General features: G+C 41.1%; 1 protein-coding gene and 1 long non-coding RNA gene across 3 annotated transcripts in view; one reads left to right on the top strand and one right to left on the bottom strand.

The window, feature by feature from the left end:
* Positions 1–12,736, bottom strand: part of map1aa (microtubule-associated protein 1Aa) — a 31,337-nt gene that overhangs the window by 16,489 nt on the left and 2,112 nt on the right. The window contains exon 1 of one of the 2 annotated variants that reach the window (XM_028580862.1): positions 1,055–1,134. The exons of the other annotated variant lie outside the window; for it this stretch is intronic. Within the exon in view, the coding sequence (XP_028436663.1) occupies positions 1,055–1,082 (28 nt within the window). The 5' untranslated portion in view covers positions 1,083–1,134. Of the gene's footprint in view, positions 1–1,054; positions 1,135–12,736 lie in introns of those variants that run through there. 2 annotated transcript variants of the gene reach the window in all.
* LOC114557433 (uncharacterized) overlaps positions 1,135–12,736 on the top strand; it is a 30,231-nt gene continuing 18,629 nt past the window's right edge. Inside the window, exons 1-2 of the long non-coding RNA XR_003692797.1 lie at positions 1,135–1,225; positions 2,432–2,550. This is a non-coding gene — a long non-coding RNA (uncharacterized LOC114557433). The remainder of the gene's footprint in view (positions 1,226–2,431; positions 2,551–12,736) is intronic.

Raw genomic sequence — 12,736 nt, 5'->3', positions numbered from 1 at the left:
CAGTACAATATGCCTGGCACATGCTGTGCTTTTGGCTGTAGTAACAGTCATAAAAGAAACCCCGGACTACAGTTGTATTCCATTCCAAAAGGGGAAAGTTTGTCCGCGAACTCCAAGCAACAGAGACAATTTCTGGTCCCTGTTTAGTCAGCTAGCCAACTCAAGCTAACGTTAGTTTCCCAAACTGAACAAATACCAACACATTCTCACTCCCATCGCGTAAAATACGGACGCTTGGTCAGATTCCTTTGTCGTTGTTATTGACGCTAAAAGACTCCTTCAGCGTCATATCTAAACACGCTTTATCTAAACGCGCTGGGTCGGGACTAAAGATCGTGGGTGGGCTTATAAAAGGTACGTTTCGTGACATGCGGGACAAGAATGGGACAGTTGGGTTTAGGAAAAGTGACACGCGGGACTCTGGGGTGAAAGTCCTGTGTTGTCTTTCATACTACTCGCTACCGTTGTCGCTCTTAATACTACGTCATCTTCAAATGTAGCTGCTGCACTGCCCGGTACGTTCTCCACACACGCTAAAGGGTGCTTTTTGCGTCGTATCTGACCCTGACAGGCACTGGCCAAGCGTCCGTATTTTACATGTTTGGAGTAAAAGGTTGTTTAAACACTGCTAGCTCAATCGTGTTGTAACTATATCTGCTGAATCGACAGATTTAGCTCCTGTATGTCTGAGAAATTCACATGTAGCAGCTTATTTTTAGCATAGCACCGAGTCATCGGTACAGCTGATTTGATCCAAACATATCTAATAGTTAACTCCAGAAATTGACTTTATATATACAGGATATGTCGGAGAGTTTCTGTGTGTTCCACTGTGCTTCCTGATTTATTTTCATACATACATATGTTTCAAAAATACATTTTGATTCAACTCTAATGTTAATCAGCTGTTAGCCCTTTAACTAACAACTCGCTAGCTATTAGTGCGATTATATGATCTAGAATTAACCACCACCAAAATAATAGCTGATGTCCTGTTATCACATATATTTATATATAAGGTTATATATTTTTGCAATATCTTGGTGTCATTTACCCATCCTGCACAACGTATTGATAGGCATCTTGTACTCTTGAAAGCCTTCAGGCTAGCTCTGTGATGATGTCAGGGATGACATCATCAACACCATAAATACACAGGAAATGCTCGGTGGCTCCTCCCCAAACATTCCTAAATGGTGGACCAAATAAAAGGAACAACCAAAAGGTGAGTATGAAGAAAGAAACAATTAACTATTCAAACCTTCAACTTCAACTCAAAAAATCTAGCTGAAACTAAACTGTTGCTGTGTGTTTGCCTTAAATTAAACCAGCACTCGATGTAAAGATTTAAAAATTTAAACACAAACAAACCCGAGATAGTAAGTGCTGAAATGTTACACAAAAGCAGTGGTTAACTGAATTCATTTTAGCAAACTGAAAATGATTACAATATAGGGCTGCAGAATTAATTGTGCATAAGAAGAAGTGCAATATCCAAATTGCAGGGGGAGCGCACAATATTTGTTAAAGGCAAAGTATGTGTCAAACCATTCTGAATGAAGTATCGTCCTTCCTGGTCTACGGCCTCCTTCAGACTAAAGAAAAAAAAAACTTTGTTTGGTACAGATCGCCACAAAAATCACACTATAATCATTTCAATTTCTTTTAATTTTAATAATTTTCATTGGTATACGTGCAGTTTGGTGTCCCAAATTCCCCGTAACGTAACCCCATTTGTTCAGGTCCTATCCCCTGACCAATCGGCTATCCTAACCTTAACCACTCGAGGTCAAATGCTTAACCCCAACCAATCGAGCTGCTTCGTGGGTCGGGTCTTGGCGTGGTCATAGTGGAATTTGGGACACTAAACTGCACGTAAACCATTTTCATTGAAAATGGGTGACCCAAAAATGATCATTCCCTCCAATGACCATTTCAGTCAAAATAATCTCAATTAGATATTTTCCTCATAGTGTGCAGCCAATGAATGTGGACAGATTTATATAGAAAAGCACGAGGAACACGTAGTGGGTGCAGGAATCTCACCCACTTTCTCACACACAATTTAAAGATTTCACTTTACTCTGTCATGCAATGCACGTGGATTTATTTATGAGAGGGCATTCTGACCTATTGACATCCAGTGTTCAGTCGACATGGTATAGTGTGCAGTGTTCCTGCTTAAGGCAGTGATTCCTTACCCAGGTCAGGGATGATATACTGTAAATGTGTCTATTGTCAGATTAAAAAGGAATAACCAGTGCTTTTTCTAATAACATTTTGATATAAAAAGTAATGTTTGGTATTGAATTCAAGGCATCAGCCATTTTCCAAACACACAGCTACGTATATTCCAGGGAGGGATGAGGGATTATAATGTTAAGACAGGCCTTAACATTAACTGCATTTATCACTACCTCATCTCTTTTAGTGCCTAACGGTTATGACATCACATTAATCTGAGCGCTGACCCCAGCAAGAAAGACATCTGAAAGACAAAGTGCTGCTAGGACGAAGACCTTAAAATCAGACCACAAGAAAGGAGAAAAGGTATGCACCACTTTTGTAAACGAAAAAAGTGGAGGGGGGGCTCCGTTGTGCACATGGCCCATGATTCCTTGCTGCTCCTGTGTTATGGAACAAAACACTGCCACTCCAGCCAACTGATAGAAACGCTGTGCATGTCTGAGAAGCCTATTAAACCCCCCTGCTCTTCTCTTTCCTATTTCAAGCTGGCCAACAATCCCCTGTTAAGCCACTTGTGTGCCCACACATCATTCAGACTGTTATCATGGAAACAAATGTAGTCTGGGCCTCTGTGGCTCGTGCCTCTCCTCGGGCTGAATACAACGGATTAATAATTGAAGATTAACCGAGGGAGGATGGATGCTCGTAAAATTGTGACCCTCTGTCAGCCCTGTTGGCTCTGAGATTATGGTTGGTGCTGTTCCCTTGATGACAACCGGATAATAACTGGTCAGTGTTGCCTAGGGGTGATATGATGGGAGGGGAAGAAATGATTTTATACTCAACAGCTTCAGGGTTACGGCCGTAAAGATGCAATCCAACGTACTGTACAGTACCATAGCCCTATAGAGTCTCTTTGACAGAACAATACCGACTCAAGATCCACTTTACTATCTTTCTCCAGTGCTTTCAACGGATGCTTGGTTTTTATGGAGATTGATCCTGACCTGCAAGCTCAGTAGCTGTTATGATTTTATGAGTTTAATCTCCATCACGATGAAGACCTTCAAAAGCTTTTGAAGCCAATTCTGCGAACACTGCATCTGTATTTTTGTCTTTTTTGCCTATATTGAAGGGTTCATTTACAAAATGATATTTTTGTATGTTTTTTTCCTAAATGATGTATTCTTTGGTGTTTACAATCCTAGGAATATCAAACTGGTGTTGGGTTGTTAAGACAGACACACACACGTATGTATGTATGTATGTATGTATGTATGTGTGTGTGTATTTGTGTGTGTATTTGTGTGTGTATTTGTGCAAGCTAGTGTGGTTCTATGAAAAGTAGACTTTGGAGGATTATGACTTCCATATCTCATATTATAATCATAATTATGATTTACTATCTCATGCATATGAGAAAATAATTAATACGAATAATTATGACATGACAGGTGTCACAACTTATTATGTGACCTTTCGATTATGTTCTTTCCATCACATCACTTGAGTTCAGCACATGGGAGTTTACCCAGTTTTAAAGAAATTGTAGATGTTCAAATTCCCATTTTTCCTCACAAGAGCGTGTGTGATTTGACCGAAGAGATGAACCTTCAGTCTCGACTAATTAAGCCGGCATTCCGGAGGAGAAGTCCTTAAACTGCGCTGAATAACAAATGGAAATTTAAACCTCTACATATTCATTACTCCGTCCTACAACTAGCCAAACTCCGTCTTGAGGAAATGTGCATGATTATATGAACAAAATAACAAAAACTAAATGGGCCTTGTTGTTTTCTAAGCTGTTGCCAAGATTATCTTTTAGTATATGCACACACACAATCCTCTGGTAAATGTGTTTTTGTCTTGTTTCACCGAGCTTTACAAAGTAAGATGGGGCAGAAGAAAAGCTTTCCGAAGTGAGATGTCTGACAGTGTGTGGGTGTTTCATAGCATTAAGGAATAAATGAAAAGCAAAGCGAGCCCACACACTCGTGCCTCTGGTGCGTGATGGGAAGCGGTTTGCATCGCAGCCGCTCCTGTCCGAACTGGCAGCGACACATTTTCTGCCCACTCATTGCCGCAGCTCCGCATGCTGTCATGCCACCTGAGGCAGAGAGAGATGTCAGCTGTGTGTTTGTGTTTATTCCTGTGGTAAAAGTCGACCATGTCCCATATATGTCGCTCTGTGTGACTCCACAGTATCCTAATGCTCACTCACAGTGGTTAAAAATACAACGGGAAAATGTGGCCTGTAGAAACATCAAGAAAGACTTTTGGTTTAATTTAAATTCTATCTAATAGATTTAGTTTATTGAAATGTTTTTGTAAATGGAGAACGTAACCACGAAAAAAGAAGCTCTCGAGAACAAACCAATTAGTGGCTGCTTATGTTGTGTGGCAGGTCGCTGCTTGTTGAGTTTCTAGCTGGCTGCAGATTGAGTTTATAACTTACTGTATAAGCTAGTTCATTTTGCATGGCGGCATGATAAATGATACCCTTCCTCTATAACAAAAGCAGTGAGTTACCCTCTTAATGACTGGTCAGAGTCATAAGGAGGGTTATTAGTCACAGCAGGGAAAGCTGAATGTGAATAGGGGTGGCGTTATTGGCAATATTTGGCTGTAATTATCACCACAAAGAGTGGTAATTACTGTTTGTTATAGGAGCCCTCTAACACTGTCAAGTATGATCAATTTAGGATGTTTACTTTATTCATGAGAGCTACTTTGTCTATATGCTTTAATTTACTTTTTAACAGTGCTACCAATGTAGCTCTGGGGATTGTCAGTTAGTTGGTCTGCCAAACCAACACCTCTCAGAGTGATGTATTTCAACCACTATTGGATGGATTGTAATGAACTTTGGTTTGTAAGCTGTGAGCTACTGTGAGATGCATACTAACCCATTTACACGATAAGCATACTACGCTTACTTACTTACTTACAATGCAAACTGTACACATGCTAATAGCCAATCTTGGACATTATTTTTGAATGTGTTAAACCCTATAAAAGTTACCTCTTTAGCCATGCTAGCAGTTCTGTGAAACTGTGCACTGTTGCTTTAAACTAATGGGTCAGCATGCTCACAATGGCAATGCTTACATGCTGAGCTGGTATCAAGGGGGTAAGCTTTGCTTCAGAACTCGAACCTCTGATGGCGCCATTTTGTTGCTACAAAGCGATCACCTCCTGTTAGCATTCCACTGACCGCCATTTTTTTTTACGTCACTTGACTGCGAATAACTTTACATCTGAAGCGTTTAAAGACTCTATTTGTCCATTGTTTATTTCTAAAGAAACACGACAATGTATAAAAGGCTCAATTACCTTGTACCTCACGTTATGGCTCCGTAGCAGAACGTTTTTATAAAAATAAGCTAACGATTGTGTCATAACCAAGTGACTTACTGTCTCACAGTAGAGGAATTACCGTATAGTACAGGAGAAGCTCGCAGGCAGTTTCGACTTACATTAGCTGTTTAGGTTTAATTACTAATGTTAACTAGCATGTTAGCTAGCAATAATTAACCTGTGCTTATGTTATCTCCTTACATATACCTACACTCTCCGTCTCTGTAAGATTGGAAATGACTAAGATTTCTCTTGGCACAGCTACCAGAAGACTTACAACTTTCAGACACGTTGCTCACGTCACATTTTGTCTCTCTCAGTTGGAGGCTGCGCAGTAAAGCAAGAGATCACCGGAAAAGTGCTTCTAATAGCCTTCACTGGTCTCCGTCCAGAGCAACGGGGTCTATTGGTCCATTATATATATGTCCAAATGGCTGGTATAAGGTTTACCATCTGGCTTAAGCATGTTTGCATGCTAACATTTGCTATTTAGTATGAAGCACAACGAATGAGAATGCAAGTAAAGACATAAAGTATTAGACAAATTCAAAATGTTTGTGTATAATGTCTGCACCAAATTCAATGGCAATCTATCTAATGAATATTAAAACATCTGACTTAAAATCATAAATGTGAACCTCATGTTTGCACTAAAGAAAATGTCAGGGGGATCACCAAGGTCAGTGAGAAACATGAATGTTTGTACCAAAGTTAATCGCAATGCACCCGATAGTTTTCGAGATATTTCAGTCGGTTTAGTTGGAGGGTGATGTGGGAGTTTTGTGAATTGAATATATAGTTGTTGGTTTGAAAAGTAGCTTTCTCCCGCAATGCTAACAAAGCGGACACACCAACTATGAGTAACTGAAGCAGAGTCGATGTTTCTTCTTTAGGACGGAACATGATTGATGGGTACACTGCTAAATCACTTGTTTCCTGTCCCGATTCATCCATTAACTCCTCGTCCATCAGACACGCCAGTCGCTGGACACAACACATAAACTAAACAGAACACATGAACTAGCTCAGTGCACTGAATCACTACTGTAGCTGCAGGAAATTAAACCTTTTAAAGTGAATTATGACTCCAAGCAACAGGGTCAGACATGTGGGGGGAAAAAAAGGCATTTCAGTGTACATTTCCTTAGAGAGACGTAACTGACATGCAAGTGATTTGTACCTGCTGCTTTCACCAACTGATGTATTAAAACTGATGCAGCCTTCAGGTGAGCCTTTAGGGAAATAATCAAAGGGCTGAATTAGAGCCTGTGGTGCAGCAATAGCACTTCATGATATTAAAAGCTACATAACCGTGTGGCTGCTGCAACCAACTGACTTACATACAGCAAAGTTCCATTATTATAGCACTTTAATTTATAGAGCTATATCCACTATATTTAATGAAGATGATAAATTCCAGGAAAGGCATCATGGCTGGACTCTAGACAATTTAGGCTTAAGTTCGTGTAGCATTTTAACTGGAAAGTAGGGCTGAAACTAACGGTTACTCTGTTGATTTTTTTCTCGATTTAATCGATTAGTTGTTGTCCGAAAATGGTGAAAAATGCTGATCAGTGTTTCCCAAAGGCCAAGATAACGTTCTCAAATGTGTTTTGTGTTTTTGTCTTCCACTCAAAGATATTCAGTTTACTGTCAAGAGTTAGTGAAGAAACCAGAACATATTCACAAGAAGTCCACCTAGTCAGCCTCCTATAAAAACGTAACGACCAGGCGTCGGATCGTAAACACGCATCCAAAAGGAAGCTACAGAAATGGGGGACACAGCGGCGAAAAAATGCAGCTATAGTGAGGCAAAAGGCCAAGCGGACAAAGCTTGTTCCAAAACAATTCGTTTTGGAGTTGGTTTTCACTCGCTGACGAGCATCATAACCCTGAAAAAGACCAGGAGGTGGAGCCAACTTTGAATGCTGTGGTCACAAACCGCAACCAACAAATCCTACTCATTCTGCCTCTGATATTTTAGTGTGAGTGCTGTATGATTTATTACATAAATTCTGCAATTTGAGTCGAGTCTTTAAGAAAAATTCAGTTGTTGCAGTGATTTTTCTTTACTGACCCAATGATAATGCATTACGTATAAGGAATTAATCTGAGTTTTCTGTTGCACGACTAAAACTACTTTAGAACGTACAAATGTTCCATCAAACCAAGACAATTGTGATTGGTTCAAAGAAATGCCAATAAACCAGAGCATCCCGGAAGGCTGTGTAGCCAGACCCACCTCCTTAGCGCTGTGGAGGAAGGTCTGGCAATGCGAGACTAATGTTGCTGGAATTTCGGTGCTATTAGTCGTTCCAATCTGAAAGTTAGTGATTTGATTTAATAAATTTAACAATCCTATTATGAAATAACGTTCAAGTAATCTTTCAAATAAATCTTTCCGTTGTGAGATCTGTTACCTTTTTCATGTGACCTTGTCTCTTGATTTGGAGTACTGGTTTCACTCCCTAGGAACCAAACCTTGAACCATCCTTCTTTCCTTTCTCATCTATTTACTCTCACATCATCAAAATGACTGCTGGTGCATTATAATACTGATTAATCTTTAGAACAGATGAGCTGAACCCTGCAAGTGTCTCTCTGTTCTCCGAGCTCGTCAACAGGCTCGTTCGAGATAAGCTGCGCCTCGCCTGTAAAGTGGACGAGAGCAGGCGGCAGCAGCCGGGGGCTGTGACAAAAAGCCGTGGTAAAGTCGGACAGCTTCCGGCCATTTCCAGCAGCCTTCAGGCTGAAAAGGAAGTCACAGAAACACTCACATCCTGTTAGGTCCAATTCCAATTTAATGAAAATGTTTTCAGACCCATATATCAGCTTGTACACAGTCTTCAGTTGTTTTTATTAAGACAGAGTAGCTGTAAAAATGCTCTACATGCGATCTGTTGCTGATTTTAATTAACAGACTGTAGATGATGTGTAATATGAACAGATTTAGTCTCTCTGACTACTAAATGTAACTATCAGCCACACAACATGTGTTCTGTTCAGAACAAGCCTTTAAATCAGACAAATAGCAATTCAAATTCCACCAATTCAAAAACAATAAAACGTCGTCATTTTGAGTCGATTCTGAATCAATCAGCTGTTACATCAGCCGAGAGCCAGGCGCGTCCCAGCATGCCCTGGGTCCGCCTGGGATCTTGCAGTCGGTGAAGAGCAACTGCGCTGCCTTCGTCTCAAACCTGCGGCCTCCTTGATCTCGTGAGCTTATAGTTGCCCATGTGTGCATGACGTCAGAGCAAGTCGGGATCAAGTCGGACACAAATCTAACCGGCATGCATTGGGCGGCGATCGCAGGTGATCGATTCTGCGCAGACCTGGCTCATCTCGAACGAACGTAATGCTTTCAGAATCTACGCACAGAAAACCACAGGATACGATCCACAAAACAATCGTGATCAGATTGTGCGAAACACTTTCCCACTGCTTTACTCAATTTAACTAACTTTTAATTGATGTATCTATTTGCACAATCACATAATACGATACCGCTGCTCTCATGGATACACAATACTGTGGGACCTTTTAGAAGAGCGCTACTTGAACACAAACATGCCTGATTAGATAAACATTTATGCTGAGGGTGCACTCAGGACAATTTGAAGGGGGTCCATCAAACGATAGGCTGTGTGTGCGATGATAACGTGGAAAGCTCCAGTGTGAACAGACACAGATCAGACCCTAATCACAGCTCACTGAATGAGCAAGCACAAACCGAGCTCTGTGAAAGCTACTTTCACCCCCAAATATGGTGTCAAAACGGCAAACATAAGATGAGTATATTTCACTTCTTCCGCCATCACCTGCTGCAAAAATAAACCTTGCTTCAGGTAACCAAGAAACGGATCTTGTTAGCAGCAGCAGAATCCAATTAGCACCGCCAACACTGAATATTCAGTTACGACAACACCATGTGTTTCACATGTTTACTGTTACTTATCGTGCGATGGAGCACCTCAAAGGAAAGAATGCTGCTGTTCTATATTTTTCTTACGGTTCTTAAATCCCATGAAGAGCAAACAAACAATGTGTTAGTCTCTAAATACTTTCTGACTTCCCTAAAGTTATAATCTTGAAGATTTTCATTTAAATAAATGTTAAGTCATAATCGACGAATGTGGTGACATAACGGTGATTGAGCCTAATGGTCCACTAGTCTATATCGAGACTAGGGATTGTTTAGGTGCCACCGGAAATTTCGCCGGATATCCCTCATTTTGGCCGGATGTCCGTCACCTGTTGGTCTTTTAAACTCCGGTGGATTTGTGAGGACTATGGTAAACTGCTCCTCAGATCTCTGCAGGGTAAATCCAGACAGCTAGCTAGACTATCTGTCCAATCTGAGTTTTCTGTTGCGCGACTAAAACAACTTTTGAACGTACACATGTTCCACCAAAACAAGTTCCTTCCAGAGGCTATTTTGCAGAGGCAGCGTTGCTCCGTCCGGCGCCTAGCACCGCCCAAGGCGACTGTGATTGGTTTAAGATGATGCCAATAAAAGTTTTTCTCCCATCCCAAAATGCTGTGTGGACTAGCCAGACCCTCCTCCGCAACGCTGTGGAGGAAGGTCTGGCAATGCGAGATTAATGGTCCACTGAGCAACGCTCTTGCATTTGCATTGTTATGAACTGGGTGTCTGTGGCGACAGTGCCGGGAAAAATCATAAGCCATGCACAGTTAGTGACGTGAAGACTCCCTCTTCAGCTCATTTGTGTGTGAAGTGTAGTGCTGTTTTTCCGGGCAATTCTAGCCTTGCGAGTAAAAGGTTAGTACGGCCAAACAAACGAAGAAAAGACTACGACTACAGACGACGAAACTTCCAAAACAAGTGAAAGTGAGATCCAAAAACACTGCTGCAGTTACCGCTTGATGCCATAGGTAGTGCCAAAGAGACTGAAACAGCTCTTCTAGATTGTAACTTTAACCTACAGTATGTGGTTATTCCATTGGTTCCTAAATAAAGAGACATTTTTAAAAACTGCTCACAAACATAATTTTATTCTTTAAAAAGGTTCAGTAATTTCAGCCGGTCACTGTAGTTTTTAATCAAACAAACAGGAAATGACGCTTTTGTTGGGGACTATTTCCAGTGGCGGATTAATACACATGTGGCGCTCTAGTGAGTATTTGTGGCAGCAGTGAACTTGTGTGTGTGTGTGTGTGTGTGTGTGTGTGTGTGTGTGTGTGTGTGTGTGTGTGTGTGTGTGTGTGTGTGTGTGTGTGTGTGTGTGTGTGTGTGTGTGTGTGTGTGTGTGTGTGTGTGTGTGTGTGTGTGTGTGTGTGTGTGTGTGTGTGTGTGTGTGTGTGTGTGTGTGTGTGTGTGTGTGTGTGTGTGTGTTTTCATGGTGAGGAAAGAACATGTCAAACCAGTGCAACAGTGTGGCTCATTTCAGTGATTTTAGCATGTCTCAGAGGGAGAAGATACAGTATATCAGGGTTGATGCACACACAGTTTCTTTTCAGGAGATTTGGTTACAATAAGTATAGAATATGTACAATATTGAATATTCAGTCGCTGTTCGAACAAAAAGACGAGCACTAAATCTGAAGCATACTGACCTCCTTTAGCAAGAAAGCAAGTTTTTGCAATCTCCCCCGTAGGTGTAGAAATGAGTCTCTGGATGTCGAACGCTCTAGAAAGACACTCTTGCTCTTGCAATACAGTACATCTGTTGGTTCAGAGTCTTTATTTTTTTTTTTTTTTTTAAGAATTAGCAGGCCTGTGCTGATTTTGAGCATCACCCAGGTGGAGTGAACGTATCACCAGTCGGTCGGCGACCACACCTCAACCAGACCGACCAGCACAAACAGACTATCCTTGTTGCTGGGCATCCAGTCTCTCCTCCCTGCCTGATCCTGCTGAGCTCAGCACTCTGCCTCACACCCACCCTGAGGCATTATGGGAGTTCACAGAGCACACTACAGGGTGGTGTGTGTGTGTGTGTGTTTGTGTGTGGGGGGCGAAGCATTTTTTATGGATGCATTTGTGTGTTTGTCTAAAGGAGGATCTAATAATCCAGAGAATCCAGTCTGATCTCATTCAGTCGGCTTTCGACATGAACCGAGGTCCTTCAAAGAAACGTTATTACAGATGACCTGAGCTGCGCGGGCGGCTCTGTCCTTCAGCTCAGCCTGCACGCTGATGTGCTTCAGTCTGTGTGAAAGACGAAGCCGGCTCAAGGACATTTCAAAGATGGCTTCCAGTAGTAATAATAAAACAAACCAGTTGGGTTTAACGAGCGATGGAGTTACAACTGACGTAGGGCTGCAACTAACGATTATTTATGTTGAATGAATGGATAAAATGTCAGAATTGTCAAATTGTGACAAATGTGCAGCACAATTTCTCAGACACCAAGGTGACATCTTCAAATGGCTCGTTGTGCTCAAACAACTCGAGGTACGACGATGATCAGCCAATCACTATCAACGGGTAACTATTCCGATTATCGGCGTATCATTCTGTGGTTCGAGTTGAAAGTATTTACTGCATTCATTACGTGATATTAAACTAAATCTCACGGACTGCTGACTGTTGCTCTGACAAAACAAGCCATCGGGCGGCATTTTTGCTTTAAGATTTAAACCATTAATCGATAATTAACAGGTTCGCCAAGTGTTTCTTTAGTGTGTCTTTTTTTGATCGACTAGTCAATTAATCAATGCAGATGTCACATTGGGTTTGTTGAAGTGTTTGATGGGCATTTTACACTACTTACTGATCTAATGTTTAATCAAGAAAATATATTTTTAAACATTGTTAGTCGCGGCCCTACAACCGACAATCCAAAAGTATTCAATTTTAAATGATATAAAACAGATAAATGCACATTCGGGATTCATATTTGAATAACTGAAAGCAGTAAATGGTCGTCATTCTTGCTTAGTGAATGACCTAAACAATTCATCATCAAACTAGTCATTGAATATTCAAATCGATAGACAAGTGATGACTCGACTAATGACATGCATGTCGATCTTTACCAGCGACCTCAGACACACATTACATTTCCATCATAAAAATATAACAGAAATAACGTATTCCACTTTGTGTGCTTCTGGATTAAAACCACTTACGCTTCTATTTTTGGGCATTTTCTCTGGTCTGTTGCATAAGTTTGGGGTTATTCAGAGAGGAAAGACTAATCCACATCCATACGAAGGTTTCACATGA

Source organism: Perca flavescens, chromosome 1 (assembly GCF_004354835.1).
Source record: "Perca flavescens isolate YP-PL-M2 chromosome 1, PFLA_1.0, whole genome shotgun sequence".
Taxonomy (NCBI): domain Eukaryota; kingdom Metazoa; phylum Chordata; class Actinopteri; order Perciformes; family Percidae; genus Perca; species Perca flavescens.
This window is presented reverse-complemented; position numbering and strand designations above follow the sequence as displayed.